General features: G+C 42.5%; 1 protein-coding gene across 22 annotated transcripts in view; it reads right to left on the bottom strand.

Moving 5' to 3' along the window:
- NT5C2 (5'-nucleotidase, cytosolic II) overlaps positions 1 to 25,722 on the bottom strand; it is a 178,688-nt gene that overhangs the window by 51,419 nt on the left and 101,547 nt on the right. For 2 of the 22 annotated variants that reach the window (XR_011382291.1, XM_070057289.1), the window contains exon 1: positions 11,222 to 11,416. The exons of 15 other annotated variants lie outside the window; for them this stretch is intronic. Coding sequence is in view for 4 of the 7 variants with exons in the window: in XM_070057289.1 (XP_069913390.1) it covers positions 11,222 to 11,235 (14 nt within the window). In the remaining 3 variants the exon portion in view is untranslated. Of the gene's footprint in view, positions 1 to 11,221; positions 11,519 to 25,722 lie in introns of those variants that run through there. 5 more of the 22 variants (XM_070057299.1, XM_070057297.1, XM_070057291.1 and 2 more) reach the window with 4 other exon arrangements.

Here is a 25,722-nt window from a genome sequence, read left to right as displayed (position 1 = left end):
CTCTTCCAGGCCAGCTCTCTGCTGTGGCCAGGGAGTGCAGTGGAGGATGGCCCAGGTGCTTGGGCCCTGCTCCCCATGGGAGACCAGGAAAAGCACCTGGCTCCTGGCTCCTGCCATCGGATCAGCGTAGTGCGCCGGCCACGGCGGCCATTGGAGGGTGAACCAACGGCAAAGGAAGACCTTTCTCTCTGTCTCTCTCTCTCACTGTCCACTCTGCCTGTCAAAAAATTAAAAAAAAAAAAAAAAGAAAGAAAAATATTATAATCATTTTTATTATTATAAGATTTATTTATTTATTTGAAAGGCAGAGTAACAGAGAGGCAGAGGCAGAGAGAAAAAGAAAAGGGAGTCTTCCACCCACTGGTTCACTCTCCAGACAGCCACAACAGCTGGAGCTGCGCTGATCTGAAGTCAGGAGCCAGAGGCTTCCTTCGGGCCTCTCTCCAGGTGCAGGGGCCCAAGCACTTGGGCCACCTTCTACTGCTTTTCAAGGCCACAGCAGAAAGCTGGATCAGAAGTGGAGCAGCTGGGACTCTAACGGGCGCCCATATGGGATGCCGGCACTGCAGGCAGTGGCTCTACCCACTTATCCCACAGTGCTGAGCCCCTAGTAGAATAACCTTACTTTCATAAATTCCAGCCAATAACATCTTACTAATTTTGTTCTATTATTTTCTCTTTGGGCATGTGTTTGACCTAGTGACTAAAATGCACTTAGGAAGCCCACATCTCATTCCAGTTTCCTGGGTTTGAGTCTTGGCTCCATCCATAATTCCAGCTTCCTGCTAATACACACCTTGGGAAGCAACAGACAACAGAACAAGTAGATGGGCACTTACTATCTATGTGCGAGACCCAGATAGAGTTTCCAGCTTCTGATTTTGGACTGACCCAGCACCAGTTGTTAAGGCATTTGAGGAGAGAACCAGAAAATGGCAGATCATCTCTCTCTCCTTTCTCTCTTTCAAATTAAAAACTAGCAATAATGGAGTTGGACTTGTGGCACAGCATATTAAGCTATGGCGTGGGGTGCCTGCAGCCCATATGGGAGTGCCTGATTTGAGTCATGGCTACTCCACACTTCAGAACAAACTGGGGAGGCAATAGAGGATGGTCCAGGTACTTGGGTACCTGTCACCTAAGTGGTATACCTGGATGGAGCTCCTGGCTTTAGGCTTCAGCCTGGCCTAGCTCTGGCTGTTGTAGGCATTTGGGAAGTGAATCAACAAATGGAAGATAACTCTTCCCCCTCTCTCAAATAAAATAAATCTTTAATTTTCTTTTTGTCTGAGGAATATCCTCAGGAGGGATACACTTTGTTTATTACACTGTGCCAGAAGAACAGCAGCCTGTGCTTTTCAAATCTAAACAACATTAAGTGTTATTGGGAGCCGGCACTGTGGTGAGGTGGGTAAAGCCGCCGCCTGCAGTGCCAGCATCCCATACGGTTACCAGTTCAAGTCCCGGCTGCTCCACTTCCAATCCAGCTCTCTGCTTTGGCCTGGGATAGCAGTAGAAGATGGCCCCAAGTCCTTGGGCCCCTGCCCCTGTGTGGGAGACCTGGAAGAAGCTCCTGGCTCCTGGCTCCAGGCTCCAGATCCACACAGCTCTGACTGTTGTGGCAAACTGGGGAGTGAACCAACAGATGAAGACACACACACACACACACACACACACACACACCCGCCTCTCCTTCTCTGAGTAACTCTTTAAAAAATATGTGTTATCATTTGTAAAATAAAACAAATTCAGGCCTGCATTATGGTGCAGCCAGTTAAGCTACTGCCGAAGAATCAGCATCCCATGTGGGCACTGGTTCAAGACCCAGCTGTTCCACTTCTGACCCAGCGCCCTGCTAATATTCCTGGGAAAGCAGTAGAGGATGGCCCAAGTGCTTGGGCTCCTGCATCCACATGGGAAACCCAGAAGAAGCTCTGAGCTCCTGGCTTTGACCTGGCACAGTCTGGGCTGTTGTAGCCATCTGGGGAGTGAATCAATATATGGAAGACCTCTTTCTTGCTCTTTCTGTCTTTCCCTCTCTCTGTAACTCCACCTTTCAAATAAATAAAAAAGTAAATAAACCCATAAAAATTATTTATAATACTCATTTGATACACTCAATATAAAAAGTTCCAAAGGAAGTCAGTATGAAGGCATATATATAGAACAAAATTTAAGATAATTTAGACTTAAGACACTACCAATTTTAAAACATTTTTTAAAGATTTTATTTCTTTATATGAGAGGCAGAGTTACAGAGAGAGGGAAAGAGAGAAAGGTCTTCCTTCCATTGGTTTACTCCCCAAATGGCTGCAACAGCCAGAACCGTGCTGATCTGAAGCCAGGAGCCAGGAGCCAGGAGCTTCTTCCCGGTCTCCCATGTAGGTGCAGGGGCCCAAGCATCTGGGCCATCTTCTACTGCTTTTCCAGGCCATAGCAGAGAGCTAGATTGGAAGAGGAGCCGGGACTAGAACCGGCACCCATATGGGATGCTGGTGCCATGGGCAGAGGATTAACCTATTGCACCATGGTGCCACCCAATTTTAAAACTTACCCATATTATTTACAAGTTAGAAAGAGGGAGAGGGTAGAAGACAAAGAACAGTCAGAGCTTGGTACAGGGTTCCACATAAAGCTGGAATATTGATAGATCTTTCATCTACTGGTTCACTCCTCAAATAGCCTCAATAGCTGAGTCTGAAGCCAAAAGCCAGGAATTTCTACCAGGTCTCTGATGTGGTAGAAGGCTCAAGGGCCCAAGGACTTGGGCCATCCTCCACTGCTTTCCCAGGTGCATTACCAGGGAACTGCATCAGAAGTAGCTAGAACTTGACAACCAGCACCTGATGGGATGCTGGTGTCACAGCAAAGGGCTTTATCTGCTACACCACAATGGCAGCCCCAGTTCTTTTATTTCTAAGTATTCCACTATATAGATATTATCATAATTTATATCCACTCAGTTAATGGGCATTTGGATTGCTTCTGGTTTTTTAAGAATTTATTTATTTGAAAGACAGAGTTACAGAGGAAAAAGGGAGGGAGGGAGGAAAGGAGAGAGGAGGGAAAGATAGATCAATCTCCCATCTGCTGATTTATGCCCCAAATGGCTGCCACGACTGGAGCTGAGCCAATCTGAAGCCAGGAGCCAGGAGCTTCTTCCAGGTCTCCCATGTAGATCCAGGGGCCCAAGCACTTGTGCCCCTGCTGCTTTCTCAGGCACATTAGCAGGGTACTGGATTGGAAGTAGAGCAGCCAGGACTCGAACCAGCTCCCGTATGGGATGCCAGTACTGCAGGACAGGGCTTTAACCTGTTGTACCACACTGCCGGCCCGGATTGTTTCTGGTTCTTAACTTATAAATAATGCTGCTACGAAGAGTCATACATAAAAGTACATCAAAAATTTGTGAAAATAGGAATAAAAGTTGCTTGTTTTGGTGCCAAAAAATTGAAATTAATAATACATCTTCCATGAACTTTTTGAAAACTCCTCCATTTTCAAAGTTTTTGGCACCAAAATAAAGTTATCTTTTATTTCCACTTCTCCACAAACTATTATTTTTAAAAAATTTTTATTTTTTTCCCACTTTATTTGAAAGGCAGAGAGACAGAGAAACAGAAATCTTCCATCTGCTGGTAAACTCCCCAAAAGTCTGCAAAAGGCAGGGTTAAACCAGGAGCCCATAATGCCATCCAGGTCTCCCACATGGTTGGCGAGGATTCAAGTATTTAAGCTATCACCTGCTGCCTTCCAGGGTACACATTTGCAGGAAGCTGGATCAGAAGTGGTATAGCTGGACACAAACCATTTTCTTCATCGCATCCCAATGGGGACTTCAGCCATTATGCCAAATGCCCACACCAAGCTTTCTGAAGTACCCTCATAGAAATCTATGGGGGCACATCCTTCATTTCTCAGGTAAATATCAAAAAAATTAAATTACTTGGGTCATATAGTTGGTGTATGTTTAAAAAGACTCTGCTTCAGTCTCCTCCTTTGCACTCTCATCAGTAAAACATTACAGTTCCAGTCACTCCATATTGTCGGCGGTTTTCATTTTAGCTCCTATACTGTGTGTGTGGTGGTAACTCTTGTGCTTTTAATTTCTACTTTCCCAATGACTGATGAGAGTGTCTTTTCAAGTGCTTATCTGCTGCATCTTATTCTGTGAAGTACCTATTCAAATCCTGTTAAGATTTATTTACTTATTTCAAAGTCAGAGGTGCAGAGAAGAAAGACAGACAGAGAGATCTTCCATCAACTGGGTTCACTCCCCAGGTGACCACAGCAGCTGAGTTAAGCCAGGTCGAAGCCAGGAGGTTTATGTGGATCTCTCACATGGGTGCAGGGGACCAAGCACTTGGGCCAAAAGCTTTTGTTACTTTTCCAGGCACATTAACAGGGAGCTGGATCACAACTGGAGCAGCTGGGAGTCAAACCAGTGCTACAAACAGATTAACCCGCTGTGCCAATGTTGGCTCCAATTCAAAAAAAATTTTTTTTTTTTGGGGGACAGGCAGAGTGGACAGTGAGAGAAAAAGAGAGAGAGAGAGAGAGAGAGAGAGAAAGGTCTTCCTTTGCCGTTGGTTCACCCCCCAAGTGACCACTACGGCTGGCGTATTGCAACTGGGCACTGTGCCGATCCGAAGCCAGGAGCCAGGTCCTTCCTCCTGGTCTCCCATGCAGGTGCAGGGCCCAAGCATTTGGGCCACCCTCCACTGCACTCCCGGGCCACAGCAGAGAGCTCGACTGGAAGAGGAGCAACCGGGACAGAATCCAGCGCCCTGACCGGGACTAGAACCCGGGGTGCCGGCGCCACAGGCGGAGGATTAGCCTAGTGAGCTGCAGTGCCGACCTCAAATCTTTTTAAATAAAAAAAGACTTATTTATTTGAAAGACAGAGTTACACAGAAAGAGGGAAAAGATAGAGAGAGATATTCCATTTACTGGTTCACTCCCCAGATGGCCTCAATGCCAACAACTGGCCCAGGTTAAAGCAAGGAACCTAAAACTTCATCCTTGTCTCTCACTTGGATGGCAGAGACCAAAGTACTTGAACCATTTCCTGCTGCTTTCCCAAGCACATTAGCAGGAAGCTAGATCAGAACTGGGGACTCAAACCAGTGCTCATATGGGATGCCAGCATAACAAGTGTTATCTTAACACAGTACATGATACCGGCCCCTCTATTCAAATCGTAAGTCCACTTTTAAACTGAGTTGTCTTCTTATTGTGTTCTAAGTTCTTCATGGGGCCAGCGCTGTGGTGTAGCAGGTTAAGCTGCCACCTGCAATGTCAACAGCCCAAATGGGTGCTGATTCGAGTCCTGGCTGCTCCACTTCCAATCCAGCTCCCTGCAAATGCACCTATGAAAGCAGCTGAGATTGGTCCAGGTACTTGGGCCCCTGTACCCACGTGAGAGATGCAGAAGCATTCTGGGCTTCGGCCTGGCTCAACCCCAGCTGCTGCGGCTACCTGGGGAGTGAACCAGTAGATGGAAGACCTCTCTCTCTCCCTGACTCTGCCTGTCACTCTGCCTTTCAAATACATTAATTTTTTTTTAAAGAAAGTTCTTTATGTATTCTGAATATGTCATTTATCAGATGTGGTCTGTGGCTTCACTTTTTTTTTTTTTTTTGCCAGGTAGACTTATAGACAGTAAGAGAGAGACAGAGAGAAAGGTCTTCTTCCGTTGGTTCACTCCCCTAATGGCCACTACGGCCGGTGCTGCGCCGATCTGAAGCCAGGAGCTGGGTGCTTCCTCTCAGTCTCCTATGCGGGTACAGGGCCCAAGCACTTGGGCCATCCTCTGCTGCCCTCCCGGGCCACAGCAGAGAGTTGGACTGGAAGAGGAGCAACTGGGACTAGTACCCGGCGCTCCAACCGGGACTAGAACCTGGGGTGCCAGTACCGCGGGTGGAGGATTAGCCAAGTGAGCCGCGGCGCCAGCCCGGTCTGTGGCTTCACTTCTTATTTTCTTAATAATATCTTTCAAAAAGCTGAGGTTTTTATTTTCATTTTGATGAAGCCAAATTTATCAATTCTGTCTTTGCTTTTATTTATTTTGCCTAAGAAATCTTTACCTAATTAGAGAGTTGGCATTGTGGTGCAGCAAGTTAAGCCAAGCCAGTTTAAGTCCTGGTTGCTTGGTTTTTAATCCAGTTCCCTGCTAATGACCCTGGGAAAGCAGCAGAGGATGATCCAAAGGCATGGGGCCCTTTACCCATGTGGAAGACCTGGATGGAATTTCAGGGTCTTGGCTTCAGCCTGGCCCAGCCCTAGCCACCGAGGCTATTTGGAGGATGAACCAGCAGATGGAACATCTCTGTCTCTCTTTTTTCCTCTGTAATTGTACCTTTTATTTTTTTTTTAATTTTTTTTTTTTTTGACAGGCAGAGTGGACAGTGAGAGAGAGAGAGACAGAGAGAAAGGTCTTCCTTTGCCGTTGGTTCACCCTCCAATGGCCGCCGCGGCCAGCGCGCTGCGGCCGGCGCACCACGCTGATCCGATGGCAGGAGCCAGGTACTTGGTCTCCCATGGGGTGCAGGGCTCAAGGACTTGGGCCATCCTCCACTGCACTCCCTGGCCACAGCAGAGAGCTGGCCTGGAAGAGGGGCAACCGGGACAGAATCCGGCGCCCCGACCGGGACTAGAACCCGGTGTGCTGGCGCCGCAAGGCGGAGGATTAGCCTATGGGGCCGCGGCGCCGGTCTGTAATTGTACCTTTTAAATAAATAAATAAATCTTTAAAAAAATAAAGAAGGCCGGCGCCGCGGCTCACTAGGCTAATCCTCCGCCTAGCGGCGCCGGCACACCAGGTTCTAGTCCCGGTCGGGGTGCCGGATTCTGTCCCGGTTGCCCCTCTTCCAGGCCAGCTCTCTGCTGTGGCCAGGGAGTGCAGTGGAGGATGGCCCAAGTCCTTGAGCCCTGCACCCCATGGGAGACCAGGAAAAGCACCTGGCTCCTGGCTCCTGCCATCGGATCAGCGCGGTGCGCCGGCCGCAGCGCGCCGGCCGCGGCGGCCATTGGAGGGTGAACCAACGGCAAAGGAAGACCTTTCTCTCTGTCTCTCTCTCTCACTGTCCACTCTGCCTGTCAAAAAAAAAAAAAAAAATAAATAAATAAAGAAAGAAATCTTGGCGGCCGGCGCCGCAGCTCACTAGACTAATCCTCCGCCTGCAGCGCCGGCACCTGAGGTTCTAGTCCCGGTTGAGGCACCAGATTCTGTCGTGGTTGCTCCTTTTCCAGTCCCAGGAGTGCAGTAGAGGATGGCCCAAGTGCTTGGGCCCTGCACCCGCATGAGAGACCAGGAGGAAACACCTGGCTCCTGGCTTCAGATTGGTGTAGCACGCTGGCCATAGCAGCCATTTTGGGGGGTGAACCAACAGAAAAAGGAAGACCTTTCTTTCTGTCTCTCTCTCTCACTAACTCTGCCTGTCAAATAAAATAAAATAAAATAAAATAAAATAAAATAAAATAAAATAAAATAAAATAAATCTTTAGCTAATAGAAGATGACAAAGATTATATTTAGGCCTATGATCTAGTTTGTGCTTTTATTTTTTAATTTTTTTCAAAGATTTATTATTTGAAAGACAGAGTTACAGAGAGGCAGTGTCAGGGAGATAGAGAGAGATCTTCCATATGCTGGTTCACTCCCCAAATGGCCACAGTGGCCAGAGCTGGGATGATTCAAAGCCAGGAGCCAAGAGCTTTTTCTGGGTCTCCCACGGGGGTGCACGGGCCCAAGGACCTGGACTATCATCTACTACCTTCCCAGGCCATAGCAGAGAGCTTGATTGGAAGTGGAGCAACCAGGACTTGAACCAGCGCCCATGTGGTATGCTGGCACTGCAAGCAGCAGCTTTATCCGCTACACCACAGCACCAGGCCCCAGTCTATGCTTTTGTATGTGGTTTGAATTACAGGTCAAGGTTCATTTTTTTCCTCTATGAATATTCAGTTGTTCCAGCATATCCTTTAAAAACTAATCTCAGGGTCAGTGTTGTGGCATATAGGCAAAGCCACTGCCCAAGACAATGTCAGCCCTTACAGATGCCCATTCATGTCCTGGCTGCTCTACTTCCAATCCAGCCCCTTGCTAATGGCCTGGGAAAAGCAGTGGAATATGGCCCAAGTTGTTTGGGCTCCTCTGCCATCCAGTTCTTGGCTTTCGCCTGGCCCAGTCTTGGCAGTTGCAGCCATCTGAGGAGTTAACCAGTGAATGGAAGGGCTCTCCCTTTCTCAGTAACTCTGATTTTCAAATAATTAAGTTAATTTTTTAAAAAACCAAAATACTAATTTCTCACCATTGAATTACCATGTCTTCACTGTTGAAAATCAATTATCTATACATGTGTAGGTCTATCAGTTTCTTATTTGGCTCCATGGTGTTTATGTCTCACCTTACATTGATATTACACTGTGGGGCCAGTGATGTGGCACAGTGTTTAGGTTAAAGCCTTTGGCCTGCAGCACCGGCACCCCCTATATGGGTGCAGGTTCAAGTTCCAGCTGCTCTACTTCCATTTGAGCTCTCTGCCATGGGTTGGGAAAGCAGCAGAGGATGGCCCAAGTCCTTGAACCCTTGTACCCACAAGGGAGACCGGGAAGAAGCTGCTGGCTCCCAGCTTCAGATCAGCTCAGTTCCACCCATTGCAGCCACTTGGGAAGTGAACCAGAGGATGGAAGACCTGTCTCTCTGTAACTCTTTCAAATAAACATAGTAAATGTTAAAAAATAATACATTATCTTCATTACCAGAGGTTTAAATAAGGCTCAAATACAAGTACAATCACACATTACTAAACAACAGGATACATTCTGAGAAATGTGTCATTGGGCAACAGTCACTGTCCTAACATAATAGAAAGGGACTTACACAAACCTAGATGGTAAAAAGTGTATCGCACAAGAGACATAGTAAACATGACATGTATGAGGCTGCTGCCAGCATAATGTGACATGTTACTCTATAGTACTTTTTTTTAAATAAATAGACTTATATGTTGAAATAATGATAAAAAGTAAAGTACAATACACAAACCAGTAACAGTTATCTACAGTCATTATCAAGTATGCACTATACATACTTGTATGTGTAATACCTTATACACTTACAGCACAGTAAGTCTGTTTACACTAGCATTACCACAAACACATTAATGAATGTCTTGAACAATGACATTATGATGCTACAGAGGCAACAGTTTTTCAGTTCCATATAATTTTACAGGACTACCGTCATAATATGCAGTCTACCACTGACTGAAACTATTATGTAGCACGTAACTGTATAACTTTTGTTGATTTAACAAGTCTCTTCCTATTACTAATAGGGAATCCTCTCACAGATATCAAATGATAAGAAACTGTACTAAATGTCAAAATACCACACATGAAAAGGGTGAATGAGGGGCTGGCGCTGTGGCGCAGCGGGTTAATGCCCTGGCCTGAAGTGCCGGCATCCCATATGGGTGCCGTTTCAAGCACCAGCTCTCTTCTTCCGATCCAGCTCTCTGCTATGACCTGGGAAAGCAGTAGAAGATGGCCCAGGTCCTTGGGCTCCTGCACCCACGTGGGAGAACTTGAAGAGGCTCCTGGCTTCGGATTGGCGCAGCTCTGGCCACTGAGGCCAATTACGGAGTGAACTATTGGATGGAGGACCTCCCTCCCTCCCTCCCCCCCTCCTTCTCTCTCCCGCTCCTCTCTCTGTGTAACTCTTGACTTGCAAACAAATAAATAAACCTTTAAAAAAAAAAAAAAAAGGTGAGTATAAAACTTCTTTTCATCCCAAAGCACAAAAATTATCTAAGATAGCAGAGAACAAAAGCTAATTAATTTCACATATATAATCTATGTACTTCAAATGTACTTGCTTATTATCAGTATAGAAATTTTCCCCAGGACCCCTAGAGACAAACCTAAAAGAGTATTTTAGCTCATGTAGTGTCTTTCAGCTTATATAGGTCCCTCTAACTTTCTCTTTCCAACTAACCAATTTTAACACATGCTTTGCCATGGAGGGGAATTAGCAATAATTAATTGCCAAGAATTTACATCTAGAAATATAGTTCATCTTAAATCTACAATCCAGTTTTATAAACAACCATAGTACAAGACTGACAAATATTCCTGCATCTGTGGAAATCCGTATCATAAAAATTGTTTGACATCAGCCAATTTGTAACCAGCACAAAAGGAATTGAAAACTTTTAAAAACCTTAAGACGCAGTCCTTTCATAACTCTCACATTTAAAAGAAACCTTAAAATTCTAATGACGTTAAATCATGAGAAGTCTAAAAACTATACAGAATTGTTTATATACCTGATTCTTCTTTATTCAATAATGAGATTTAAGAATAGCAGTAAAGTGAGCCCAATTTTACTTTGTTCATAATCAATATGACTGAATTAAAATAAATAAATTATAAACACAAGGCTCTGGAACAACTTCAAAATTTCTTATAGAATTAAAGAAGTAGAAAAATAATAGTTTCCAGAAAATCAAAATTAAAATTTTATTATATTCTAAAAGGTTTTTAAAGAGAGATCTATGTCCTATTTAATCAAAGGGATTATCCTCTCTAAAATTAACCAGGTTTAGTTAAGTTTAAAACCTAGAAATGGAATACCAATAGTATGAAGTCCCTATCACCTATAATAATCACAAAAAGACAATCAACAATTCAGACTCTCAAATGTGAGAGAAAATAATGTAAAATCAACTGAAACCTAGCAGAGAACTACTTTATTCTGCACAGGAAAGAGAAATAAGGATTTTTCTGCCTACATTGACCAGAAAGAAAAGTCAGAGGCCGCTTTTCACTTAATCTTTCCAGACCACTTCCCAAAGGTAAATTATTTTTAAGTGCCTTTGAATTTTTAAACTTTACCCAATTATTTGATAAACCACCACTGTTTGCTTCTAATCTTTATAAACACATTCTACCAAAAAATGTTCACCACAGAGTAAACACGGCAGTTACATCTTAACTAAATTTCTACTATCCATCTTCAGTGCTACCTTTCAGAACAGCTATAGTAATTTTACAACAGATTACACGTGAGACTCTGTAAGCTTTGGGTTGAATTTCTTTCAATCTGTTTCTCCCCTCACCCTTGAACTGGTAGCACTGCTTACTAATCTTCCAGTTCACTCAGATAATACCTCTTTCACTAAGAAAAACGAGGGCGAAAGAATAATAAACTCACTTACCCTTCCTTAGACATTCTCAAAGATCTGCTTCCTCTGGATGAGAATACAGGATCAACAAACAAGCTCTACTGATCTCTTGAGAACTGTAGCTCATTTGTTAAAGCACAGAGAACTCAGGCCCCGAGAGGCCCAACAAATTCAGGCACAATGCCGAACCCTAACTAGGCAGTATCTCAGTGGCTATATCCTCAGCTTTAAATACTTAAAAACCTAATAATAGAAAAAAACACACACAGAGACCAGGAAAAATAACTAATGGCATGAACTATTTAAGACTGTCCAGTTAAGGAAGGAGACAATCCAAACAAGCAAGTTCCCGTAAGAGTAATCGTTCCTGGCAAACATAAAAAGGCAAATTTACCCCCTAATGAGGCCCTCCAACAGTACACAATGTGAGTTTCACAGAATGAATAGCCCTAGCTGGTTAAAATCATTTTTAGTTTACTCTGGGGGGAAAAATCCAGGATAATTTCATGTTTTAATGATCAGTTTAGTTATTTCCTCCCTTAGAAAATGAACAATGTGAACTATAAGAGAAGGAAGTATTTATGTGTTGATCACATTACCAGAGGAAACTAACGTGTATTTCCACACTGAGGTTTTTTTCTGATTTCATTAACTGCTTTTAAGGAAAACATCTGCGTCCAGAAATATTTCATTCATTTGCCTAAAAATTTGAGTTCTTGTGAGATATTTTATATTACCCCAAACATATGAGGGGAACATTCTAAAAATTAATTCCAAATCTCAAAGCAAACTGAGGTTTGAAAGAAAAACATCTGCAACATTCCTGCTTCCTGACCAATATAGTGCATAGGGATTATCCAACAGGGGAAGAAATAAACAATCCTACTAGAGTCTAAGGACACTGAGATAGCCAGTTAAGTCCTTCCAATGGTGATTCAAGTTAAAAAACAAGTTATATACATCTTAAAGAAATGCTATTTGAATTTTTAAAAATTTTCTCTTTTTAAATATTATCTAAATATCTTACCATAAAGGTTTCTATAATTGTTAAAATGTTTAAATAGTCACCAAGTAAATAAAAGCACCATTAAATACAATAAATTCAAAGCAAAATTACTTTCAGTTTTCTTAGAAAAGCAGCATTATATAAAAATGGAAAGCGAATGAGAACTGGAATGAGTAGATTTAAATCTCACCTCCCTCACTTTCTAGCTTTGGAAATTAAATTACCTAACTTAAGACTGAGATTTTTTTAAATCTATAGAACAGAGAGAATATCTGGTAAGACTGTTGTCTGGAATATGTAAGTACTCAAAGAACTATGGTATCTTAACGGTGTCAAACACTACCTCCCTAACATATCTCTTGGGAAATACTTTGTTAAAAATCCGAATCTAAAATTTCATGAATACGATGGGCTTTCATTGACTATCCTCAAATCACATTCCATAAATGCAAGAATACAAACTGATTATGGAAAAATGATCTAACCCTTTAGGGTGCCAACTTCCCATGGATTCCCTGGATTTTCAGCTCGTGGCATCACAGGCTCAGTGTGGAAGAAATAAATCTAATTACTATTTTAAGACTTTGCTATTATGCAAAGAGTAAAAAAGACAAAAATTACTGAGCAGAGGATACTCGTGCAAAAGGAATTGTCTGAAAATGACTAGCCCTTTCAAACTCCACACACATATTCAACAAATATTATTGAATGTCTTTGTGTCAAGTACCAGTAACACAAAAGTAAACAAGAATTTCAAGAAATTCAAAAATCTGGTGGATTTTTTAATGAGGCCCATCCAAAAACAATTATAAAATAGTATATAATTGTAGCATTAAGATTTGCACAAAAGACAAGTGCATCTATATTATTCTCCTAAGTCTTTTTTAGAAGGGAGTTGCATTGGAAGTGCAGCTCTGCTTGCAATCCAGCTCCCTGCTAATGTGCCTGGGAAGGCAGTGGAGAATGGCACAAGTATCTGGGCCCCTGCCACCCATGTGGAGACAAGGATGGAGTTCTTGGCTTTTTCAGCCTGGCCCAGACCTGGTTGGGGAATCAACCAGCAGATTAAAGATTCTCTCTCTCTCTGTCTCTCCCCCCCGAACCCCCCACCCCACCTTTTAAATAATTAGATAAAAAAACCAAAGCAAAATTTGACACTCTGTTATATAAGCTCTTTATATATCTATTATCTCATTTAATTCTGGCACTAACTCTATGAAGTAGAAATTATCCCAGTTTCACAGACAATAAGTTTACAAGAAGTCTAGCACTGTGGCGTAGCAGGTTAAGCCTCCGCCTGTCATGTGGGCATCTCATATGGGTGCTGGTTCAAATTCCAGCTATTCTACTTCTGATCCAGCTCTCTGCTGGTGGTCTGGGAAAGCAGTGGAGGATGGCCCAGGTGCTTTGGCCCCTGCACTCATGTGGGAGACCAGGATGGGAGACTTGGAAGAAGCTCCTGCCTTCGGCCTGGCCCAGTTCCAGCAGTTGTAGTCATCAGGCAGTGGACCAGTAAATGAAAGCCCTCCACATCCTACTCTTCTCTCAATCCCCGTCTGTAACTCTGCCTCTCAAATAAATAAGTCTACAAATTTTTTAAAGAGTTAAATATTATGATTCTAAAGAATTCAAACAGAAAAATCCAAAATGCTAATCCTGGGCCCAATCCTGTAACAACCGTACTAACAGAATTAGCAGGTATCAGGCCGGCGCCGCAGCTCACTAGGCACATCGGGTTCTAGTTCTGGTCGAGGCGCCGGATTCTGTCCCGGTTGCCCCTCTTCCAGGCCAGCTCTCTGCTGTGGCCAGGGAGTGCAGTGGAGGATGGCCCAAGTACTTGGGCCCTGCACCCCATGGGAGACCAGGAGAAGTACCTGGCTCCTGCCATCGGATCAGCGCGGTGCGCCGGCCACAGCACACCGGCCGTGGCGGCTGTTGGAGGGTGAACCAATGGCAAAAGGAAGACCTTTCTCTCTGTCTCTCTCTCTCACTGTCCACTCTGCCTGTCAAAAAAAAAAAAAAAAAAAAAAAAAAAAAAGAATTAGCAGGTATTAATCAGGTTGAGGGAAAAAAAAGAGGGGCCTATTTGAAGCCAGGAGCCAGGAGCTTCTTTGGGTCTCCCACGTGGATGCAGGGGCCCAAAAACTTAGGCCATCCTCCACTGCCCTCCCAGGCCATACCAGAGAGCTGGATCGGAAGTAGAGCACCCAGGACCCGAACCGGTGCCAATATGGGATGGCACTGCAGACAGTGGCTTTATTCGCTATGCCACAGCACCGGCCCCAAAATATCTTTCTTTCTCTCTCTCTTTCTCTCTTCCTCTCTTCTCTCTCTCTCTGTGTCTTCCCCTCTCCTTGTAACTCTGCCTTTCAAACAAACAAAATAAATCTTGGAAGGAAGGGAGGAAGGGAGTGAGGGGCCTGGAAAACAATGAGTAAGATTAAAAGAAGAAGAAAACGAAGTCTAATACCTACCAACTTTCAAACAAATATGGGGGAGTTATATTTCTAATAAGCCTTTTGCAGTTTTGACTTTTGAAAACATAGTACTCATATATAAAAAATCAAATATGATAATTGTTATAATACAGGATGTAATATTATGCAATGTTACATACTGTTAAATAAAAGCATATCAGCAATAATGTAAAGAATAAAAACCACTTAACTGAAAGCAAATAAATGAACCTGATAACAATACATACTAATACCATAACTACATTATAAGTGGGAAAAACAAGAAAAATTAATCCAAGTAATTAAAAAAATCCTATTATTTGAAAAGATACTTTTAGTCTGTGCAGAGTAGGCTACAAGAACAGAAGAACTGAACAAACTGAACTTTTCTGGGTTTGGTTGGTACGGTATGGGTAAATCAATTCTGGAATTACTTTAAATATATTATTAGATTGAGAAGATAAGTACATTGATGCTATTTGGAGCCAGGGTTCTCATTGTGGATCAAAGGATTTACAAACATGAAATGGGTATGAAAAAGAAACCTTCTGGGACTGGCACTGTGGTGCAGTGGGTTAAAGCCCCAGCCTGCAGCACCAGCATCCCTTATGGGTGCCAGTTCGAGTCCCAGCTACTCCACTTCCAATCCAGCTCTCTGCTATGGCATGGGAGACCTGGAAGAAGCTCCTGGCTCCTGGCTTCAGATCAACCTAACTCCAGCTGTTGCAGTCATTTGGGGAGTGAATCAGCAAATGCAAGATCTCTCTCTTTCTCTCTATGCCTCTGCCTCTCTGTAACTCTGCCTTTCAAATAATAAAAATAAAAATATTTTTTAAAAATTGGTTCTTTGAAAACATCAACAAAATTGACACTTAGCCAGACTGATCAAGTATAAAACAGAGATTTAAATTACTAAAAATCAAGAATGAAAGCAAAGACACTGCTACTGATCATACAGAAATAAAAAATGGATAAAAGAGAATACCATAAACAATTATATCCTTGGGCATGCATTGTGGCACAGCAGATTAAGCCACTGCTCGGGAGACCAGCATCCTGGCTACTCCACTTCCAAGTCAGCTTCCCGCTAATGCACCTTGGAAGGTAGCAGATGATCATTAAAATACTTGCATCGCTGCCACCCACATGGGAGACCCAGACAGAGTTCTAGACTCCTTGTTTTAGCCTGGCCCAGCCCTGCCTGCTGCTGGCATTTAGGGAATGAACCAACAGTCAGAAGATATCCACCCCCCACCCCCGCCGTAACTTGGCCTTTCAAATCAACAAATAAATACATACTTTAAAAATTATATGCTAACATATTAGGTAACCAAGATGAAATGGATAAATACCTAGAATCACAAAGTGCCAACACTAATTAAAAAATAAATATTAAAACTAAAGATCTACACAAATGAAAACATTGATCCAGTAAACCAAAAAACTTCCAACAAAGAAAAGCAGAGAACTCACAGCTTCACTGTTAAATTTAATCAAAGGTCTGAAGAATTAACATCAATCTTTCTCAAACTCTTCCAGCAGAAAAGGGAAACTTCTCAAATCATTTTATGCAATTAGCATTATACCTGAATACCAAAGCAAAACATCACAAGAAAAGAGACATAAAACAACATTCCTATGTATTTAGATGCAAAATTCCTCCACAAAATACTAGTAAACCAATCTGAGTAAAAGGTTTATAACCATGACAAAGTGACATTTATTCCAGCAATGCAAGGCTGGTTCAAACTACAAAAATCAATCAACATAATGCATATTAGAAGGACAAAAAAACCAGGTACGCATTTGGCACAGCAGTTAAGATGCCGCTTGAGATACCCGCATCTCTTATTAGAGTGACTGGGTTCAGGTCCCAGATCTACTCTTAATATTGCCATCTGACCCAGACTGAATTCCTGGCTTTGGCCTGGCCCAGGACTGGCTGTTCCAAAAATTGGGAGAATGGAACAGTAGACAGAAGCTCTCTCTGTATTTCTACCTTTCGGATAAAAAAAAAATTTTAATTATTTCAATAGACACACAAAAAAATGTTTTTGAAAAAATTCAACATCCTCTTCTGATACAAGCATACAACAAATTACAAATAGACTGGAATTTCCTCAGGGTCAGCACCGTGGCTCACTTGGCTAATCCTCCGCCTGCAGCGCCAGCATCCCATATGGCACCGGGTTCTAGTCCCAGATGCTCCTCTTCCAGTCCAGCTCTCTGCTGTGGCCTAGGAAGGCAGTGGAGGATGGCCCAAGTGCTTGGGCCCTGCACCTGCATGGGAGACCAGGAGAAGCACCTGGCTCCTGGCTTTGAATCAGAGCGATGCGCTGGCCGCAGCGCGCCGGCCACAGAGGCCATTGGGGGGTGAACCAATGGAGAAGGAAGGCCTTTCTCTCTCTCTCTCTCTCACTATCCACTCTGCCTGTCCAAAAAAAAAAAAAAAAAAAAAAAAAAAATTCTTGGGAATAAATTTAACAAAATAAGTGTTAATACCCATACAATGAAAATTATAAAAATATAAAGAGAAAAAAGCCTAAATAAACAAAAACACATTCTGTATTCAATGATCAGAAGGATAGAAATACACTTAAAATTGATATAAAGGGACCCCGCTGTAGCGTAGCAGACTAAGCCTCTACCTGTGGCGCTGGCATCTCATATGGGCACCGGTTCGTATCCAGGCTACTACTCTACCAATCCAGCTCTCAGGTTATTAAACTCTCAGAAGAAAACAGGAATAAATCACTGTGACTTTGAATTAAGTAATGGTTTCCTAAATATGACATCAAAAGAAAACAGAGAAATTGGACTTCATCAGTACTAAAACATTCCTGGGGACCACTATTGCAGTGTAATGGGTAAAGTTGCTGCCTGTGGTGCCAGTTTGAGTCCCAGTTACTCTGCTTCCAATGCAGTTCCCTACTATTGAGCCTGGGAAAGCAGCGGAAGATGGCCCAAACGCTTGGGCCTCTGCACCGACATAGCAGACTCAGAAGGAAGGTCCTGGCTCCTGGTTCTGCCTGGCCCAGTCCTGGCCATTGCAGCCATTTGGTGAGTGAACCAGCAGACAGAAGACTTGTCTCTAACTCTGCCTTTCAAATAAAGAAACAAATCTTTTAAAAAGGAAGAAAGAAAATAACTGCTTCAAAAGACACTACAAAGAAAGTAAAAAAGTAAACTCACAGAATGGGAGAATATTCAGGAAAATTTTATATCTGATAAAGATCTAGTACTCAGAATATAAAAAGAACTTTTTCAAAGGAATGACAGTCCAATTAAGAAATAGGAAAAAAATCAGAATAGACATTTCTCAAAAGACATGCAAATGGCTAATAAGAACAAGAAAAGATTCTTAATTTCATTAGTCACAGGAGAAATGAAATACCACTTCACACACACTAGGATGGCTATAATCAAAAAGACAAACAATATTAGAAGTAATGAGGATGGGGAAAAATTAAACTGTCATACAAAGCTAGAGGGAATGTAAAAGGATGCCCCTACACTGGAAAACAGTTTGTCACTTCTTCAATAAATTAAACACCAAGCTACTATGTAACACAACAAATTCTATCCCAAGATATATACCCGAAAGAAATGTTCACATAAAAATTACATGCAAATGTCCTATTTGTATTATTCATAATGATCAAAAGTGAAAACAACCTATGCTAAGCAACAGATGAATGGAAAACAAAATATTACATAGTCATCGAGAATATTATTCATCCATGAAAAGGAAATAGGTATTGATTTATACTACAACATGCATAAACCTTGAAAACATTATGCTAAGTGAAAGAAGCCAGACACAGAAGGCCACATATGTTAAGACTACGTATATATGAGATGTCCAGAACAGGGAATTCCACAGAGATAGAAAGAAGTGGTTCCCAAGGACTTGAGGGAAGAGTAACTGGAGAGTTAATCCCAGCAGGTAACCGGTTGGTTCCTTTTAGGCTGATGAAAATATTCCAGAATAAGACCATGGTAATGGTTATACAATCTTGTAAACATACCAAAAGGCACTGAACTGTACACTTTACTAGGGTGAATTTTATGCTATGGCTATTTAACAGATACTATTTGTGGCCCCCGAAGGTTTGTATGTTGCAGGCCTGGTGCCCAGGGTGGCAGTATCAGAAGGCAGTGGGACCTTTAAAATGTGAGGCCTAGTACCATGTCCTTTGGTGAGGGGGGAGGGGGCACTGCCCTCAGAAGAGAATTCTGGTCTCCCCAAGTGAGCTTTCTCAAGATTGAGTTGCTGTAAAAGCCTAAGACTAATCCCTGAGTAGTTTGTTCTCTGGCTTCTTGTTTGGCAATGTAATCTCTTCCTCCCCCGGAAGCTCACACCATATAGTGTGGGGCTCTCCCAGGAGCCAGCACAATGCTATTTAGACTTTGAATCTCCAGAATTATGAGATAAATAAATCTCTCTTCTTTGTGAAGTTAGCCTGACTCAGGCTCTTTGCTGTGATAACACAAAACAAATAATAGTATGTCAATAAAAAGTGATTTAAAATTCTTAAATTAGAAACATCTACTTACCAAAAGACTATTGAGAATAAAAAGCACAAATAGACTAGGAAAAGATAATTACAAATATATATAAAAATATTTCCACAAGGTATACAAAGATGTCCACATAAACAATTTCATGCAAATTCTCAAAGTAACATTATTCATAATGGCCAAAAAGTAGAAACAATTCAAACGCCCATCCACAGAAATAAAGTGTAGCATATTCATACAATGGAATATTATTTGGCAATAAAAAGTAATGGAGTAAAGACATGTTAAACCCAGGTAAAAAATATTACAAAAAATATTTTGCTAAGTCAAAGAAGCCAGACATAAAAGGCCACATCATATGACTACATTTGTATGAAGAGTCCATATTAATAATTCCACAGGTATAGAAAGTAAATTCATGGAGGCTGGCACTGTGGCAAAGCAGATTAAGTCATTGTCTGCAGTGCTGGCACCCCATATGGGTGCTGGTTATAGAGTTGTGGCTGCTCCACTTCTGATCCAGCTCCCTACTGATGCACCTGGGAAAGCTGTGGAAGGTGGCTCAAGTCCTTGGGCCCCTGTACCCACGTGTGACACTGTAGTGAAGCTCCTGGTTCCTGGCTTTGACCTGGCCCAGCGCTGGCCATCATTCATTTGGGAAGTGAGCCAGAGGATGGAAGATCTCTTTCTCTCTGCCTCACCCTCTAACTCTACCTTTCAAATAAATAAATCTTAAAAAAAAAAAAAAAAAAGTAAGTAAATTCATGGTTACCAGAAGGTAGAGAGAAGAACATAGAGAATAACTACTAATGAGCATGAAGTTTCTTTTTGGACTGATGACAAAGTCTGGAATTAGACAATAATGATGGTTGCATGAGTTTGTTAATTTACTAAGAACTACTGAATCATATACTTCAATTTTATATTATATGAATTAAAGTTATTTTTAAAATACACAATGATTGTTCACAAATTGCAAGAAAAATGACAACACAATTGGCAAACAACATGAATAGGCAAAGTTACAAAAAAATTTAAAAATAGCTAGTTCACATATGAAGAGGTATTCAGCCTAATTATTCACCAGGACAATTCAAATTAAAACCAAAAGGAGGGGACTGGCCTGCGGCATAGCAGGTAAAAAGCCACTGCCTACAGTGCCAGCATCCCATATGGGCGCCGGTTCGAGTCCTAGCTACTCCACTTCTGATCCAGCTCTCTGCTATGGCCTGGGAAAGTAGTGGAAGATAACCCAAGTCCTTGGGCCCTTGCACCCATGTGGAAGACCCAAAAGAAACTCCTGGCTCCGGATTGGCCATTTGGGGAGTGAACTAGCAGATGGAAGACCTCCCTCTCTCTCTTTCTCTCTGCCTCTGCCTCTCTGTAACTCTGTCTTTCAAATAACTAAAAAATAAATCTTTAAGATACAAAATAAATCAAAATAAGATTTGAATAACAATATTAATTGAAAAAAACAAAAGGAGATACAAACAATAATCACTTTTAAATTAACTAAACAATTCAAAAGTTCAACACTGTAGGTTGGTGACATTGCTCTTATACAATGTAGGCAGAGCTGTAAATCAGAGTAACTGGGTGAACTATTTTGCAGTATCTATTAAAATCAAACATTTGTATATCCTACCCAACAGTTCCATTACTAAGTAGAAACCAATAGAAATGAGTGCATGTATTTACAAAAAGACATGTTCAAGAATGCCTGGTGCAGGAGACAAGATACCACTTAAGTAAGATGCGCCTGTTTCAAGTCCTGGATCCATGTCAAGCCCAGCTTCTGGCTAATGTATACCCTGGGAGGCAACAAGTATGGCTGAGCACAGACTAACTTTCAAGCTCCTGGCTTTGGCCTGGCCCAGTCCCAGCATTTGGGGAAAGAACCATCAAACGGGAGATCTTTTTCAAATAAATTAAAAAAGAGAGAAAAATTCTTTAAAAATTAAAGAGAATTTAATAGCACAATCTCTAAATAGTCACATTTTTCCTGAAGAAAAAAATACTGACTCCAACTTTTTTTAATGATTTATTTATTTATTTGAAAGGTAGAATGACAGAGACAGATAAAGATATCATTCATTTGCTGCTTCATTCCCCAAATGCCTCCAACAGCAAGTCTCCCACATAGGTAGTAAGGAACTTAAGTACTTCAGCCATCATCCACTGCTTCCCAGGTACATCAGCAGGTACAGCAGCTGGACTGTAAATAGAGTAGCTAGGACTCAAACTGGCACTATTCTAGAATGTGGGTATCCCAAGTGGTGGATTAACCCACTGCACTACAACACCTGCTCCTGACTCCAACTCTTCTTACGACACTAACATGATGATAACAGAATCTATTCAACAATTCAACAACCAGGCTTTCACAGTGGTACAACAGCTTGTGTTTAGCTTCAGTGAAAAGCTTTATGGCTTACTGGTAAAGGATGGCAAAGCCATGGATCCTAGCATCCTGAAGGGAGAGCCAGCAACAGGTAAAAGAAGACTGAAGCAGGGCTAGTTGTTGGCAACAGTCAAGTTGCATTTGAAAAAGCAGAAAATTCATCACCCAATCTTACTGGAAAACTAAAACCAAGGAAAATCACCAATCTACTATCAATCCTGACTAGAATTCTGAAAAAATGGGAACCAGAGGTTTGGACAAGAAATTTTCAGATATTATTCTGCAAGCATTTGCTTCTGGGGTACTTCCTCCAGAGACTGTGGAGCGCATGAGTTATATACACGTTTAAGGCATCCTGTTACATGGAACCTCAGATAAAGACTTTTTGTGGTAAGACTTTCCCGGCTAGACTGGCGATATATTGAATGCCAAGAGAGCCTAAAGTAGTCAATGGGCCTGCAATTCTTCACAAACGCGGGAGAATCACAGGTGAACATTCTTTGCTAATGCTGAAGAGGAGCAAAGGAGGCTTGTTGTTAAGGGAGCACGGCTGGTAGGGAGCATGGCAGTTCACTGATACTGCCATCAACTAGTCGCTGTCCATAGTTGATGAGGTAGAACATACTCTGGTTTTAAAGATTTATTTATCTGAAAGGCAGAGTTACAGAAAGAAAAATGGAGAGGAAGGAAGAGAGAGAGAGAGAGAAAGAGAGAGAGAGAATCTTCCATTTGCTAGTTCACTCCCCAAATGGCCACAACAGCCAGATATGTGCTAGGCTGAAGCCAGAAGCCAGAAGCCAGGAGTCTCACCCAGGTCTCCCATGTGGATGCAGAGGCCCAAGCACTTGGGTCATCCTCCACTGCTTTCTCAGGTGCATTAGCAGGGAGCTGGACTGGAAGTGGAACAACCAGGACTAAAACTGGCACCTATATGAGATGCTGGCACTGCAGGGAGTGACTTAACCCACTGTGCCATAGCGCCAGCCCCGGAGTACAGCATTTGAACAGCATCCCAGTCACTGGAATGACCAATGACCATCTGACAGTTGAGGCTCTCCTTCAACCTGGAAGACTGGAAGTTAATGGGAAGAATATGGGGTCAGGTATTTGCCCACATCCTTTATCAGAGTGCCTGGGTTAACATACCAATTCCAGTCTCAATTCCAGCTACCTCTAATGCACACCTTGGAATGAGTGGTGATGGCTCAAGTACTTGGGTTTCTGCAACCCTTGTAGGAAACCAAGATTCAGTTCAAGGCTCCTGGCTTTGGGCTGGCCCAGCTACATCTGTTGTGGACACTTGGACAGGGAACCAGTGATTGGATGATCTCTCTCAAAAATAAAAAAGAATTTAATTAAATTTAAAACAGAGGGTCCAGCACTGTGGTGTAGCAGGCAGAGCCACCGCCTGCAGCAGTGGCATCTCGGCTGTTCCGATCCAGCTCTGCTATGGCCTGGGAAAGCAGTAGAAGGTGGCCCAAGTTCTTGGGCCCCTACACCTGCATAGGAGACCTGGAAGAAGCTCCTGGCTCCAGATCAGCTCAGCTCCAGCTGTTGTGGCCATTTGGGGAATGAACCAGCAGATGAAAGATCTCTCTCCTCTCTCTCTCTCTCTGCCTCTCTCTAACTCTGCCATTCAAATAAAATAAATCTTTTTTTTAAAATTATCAGTTATTTATTTAAAATAGCAGTATATTTAGCTTAATGACAGAAGTAAAAAGCCAAATGATGCAGCACAGGAAGATAAACATCCCATGTTCTCACTCCCATATGAAACTAAAAAAGTTGATCTCATTGAAGAATAGAGTAGAATAGTGGTCCCTAACAGAAGAAATGGTAAATGTTTAAGGAAACAGAATCATCAGTTACCCTAATTTAATCATCATATGTGTTATACATGTATTGAATTATCACACTGTATCCTATAAACACGTATAACTGTTATATATCAATTTTTTTAAATAAACAAATGCTATTCATGTGACATCTGCAAGTACTTGGGAAAGAAATTAAAGTTTATCAAATAGAAAGTTTTAATCTGCATATAACCTGAAACTTGCTTTTACTTTAAGGCTAAAAAAATTATAAACATTTCCTTTTTTAAAAAAAGATTTATTTATTTATTTATCCAAAGGCAGAACCACGGAGAGGCAGAGGCAGAGGCAGCGAGAGAGAGGGAGAGAGAGGGAGAGAGAGGGAGAGAGAGGGAGAGAGAGCGAGAGAGAGGGAGAGAGAGCGAGAGCGAGCGAGAGAAAGCGAGAGCGAGAGAGAGGTGAAGGGGAGGGAGAAGGGGAAGGGGAAGGGGAGGGGGAAGGGGAAGGGGAGGGGGGCGGGGGAGGGGGAGGTCTTCCATCTGTTGGTTCACTCCCCAGATTGCCACAACGGCCGGAGCAGTGCCAATCCGAAGCCAGGAGCCTCCTCCATGTCTCCCATGAAGGTGCAGGGGCCCAAGCACCCAAGTCATCCTCCAGCACCCTCCCAGGCCACAGCAGAGAGCTGGAATGGAAGTGGAACAGCTGGGACTGGAACAGGCGGTGCCACCACCCACAATGCCACAGTGCCAGCCCCTCTTATAAACATTTCTAAATCTATTAGTGACCCACAGCTACACGTACTACAATTTTTTATATGTACACAAATTTTTTGTTTTTTAAATTTATTTGAAAGTCATAATTACAGAGAAGGAGAGGCAGAGAGAAAGCGACAGAAAGACATCTTTGATCCACTGGTTCACTCCCCAGATGGCTGCAACAGCCCAGACTGTGCCAGGCCAAAGCCAGGAACTCAGAGCTTCTTCTGGGTCTCCCATGTGAGTGCAGGGGCTCAAGGACTTGGGCCATTTTCCACTGCTTTCCCAGGTGCATTAGAAGGGAAATGGATCAGAAGTCTTTACCTTCTAAGCCAAAGCGTCACCCCCATAAATGTTTTACACTTTACTTCCTATGCCATTTCTAGCAACGCGTCTCACACATTGAAGATGACCATGAGTACCCACTGCTTTGACTCTTGATAGGAAATTAAAATGGTTTCACTTTTTCAGGGTATAGGAACAGGAGCAGCCTAACAAATTGCTATACAGTGACATATCAGGAGGCAAGTGTCACCAGCCTACTTTAAAAACAAGAACAGATAAAGTAACTTTTAAAACACTCCATAAAAAAATTTATTTTCTTCAGAATACTGATACCTACTGAAATAATAAAATGTTGCTTAACTCTGACCTAGCTTTCTGACATACAGAAGGGTGGAACCTGAATTACTTTTTGCCTGTTTATAATACTTTTAGATCTTCAGTCTAATGCTCTCCCAACAGAGCTATTTCGGCTTCCTATAATACCTTATCTGTATAAACCAGTTTAATCACCTTTCTAGAAAAACTTTATTTTTTTCTTTTTTTAAAATGATTTCTTTTTCATTATCTTTTTTTAATATTTTATTTATTTTAAAGTCAGAGTTACACAGAGAGGAGAGACAGAGACAGAGACAGAAAGAGAGAGAGGTCTTCCATCCGATGGTTCACTCCCCAATTGGCCACAATGGCCGGAGCTGCACCAATCTGAAGCCAGGAGCTAGGAGCTTCTTTGGGGTCTCCCACGTGGGTGTAGGGGCCCAAGGACCTGGGCCATCCTCTACTGCTTTCCTAGGCCATAGCAGAGAGCTGGATCAGAACTGGAGCAGCCGGGTCTCAAACCAGCGCCACATGGGATGCCGGCGCTTCAGGCCAGGGAGTTAACCCACTGAGCCACAGTACCCGCCCCTCTAGTAAAACTTTAAAAATAGCATTTACTTTCTGTTTCCTGCAGCCTTGAAACAACTAAGCAACCATGAGTTATTTTTGACTCTGAAGTTTCTTTGCAACGTTGCAGCACTGCCTATACCACTATCTCTACTTAATCCTGTATTTCCTGGGGGTAGAAAAGAGATAGTTCTAAAAGGTCCAGATCTTTCCATCCTATAGAATCACTGCAGGTATAAACTTATAATTTCTGCTAAAAATAAATGACTCCTGGGACCAGCGCTGTAGCAAAGCAGGTGAAGCAGCCTCCTGCAGTGCCGGCATCCCCTATGGGCGCCAATTCAAGTCCTAGCCACTCCACTTCCAATTCAGCTCTCTCCTATGGTCTGGGAAAGTGGTAGAGGATGGCCCAGA

The sequence above is a fragment of the Oryctolagus cuniculus genome, chromosome 15 (genome assembly GCF_964237555.1).
Source record: "Oryctolagus cuniculus chromosome 15, mOryCun1.1, whole genome shotgun sequence".
In the NCBI taxonomy this organism is placed as follows: domain Eukaryota; kingdom Metazoa; phylum Chordata; class Mammalia; order Lagomorpha; family Leporidae; genus Oryctolagus; species Oryctolagus cuniculus.
This window is presented reverse-complemented; position numbering and strand designations above follow the sequence as displayed.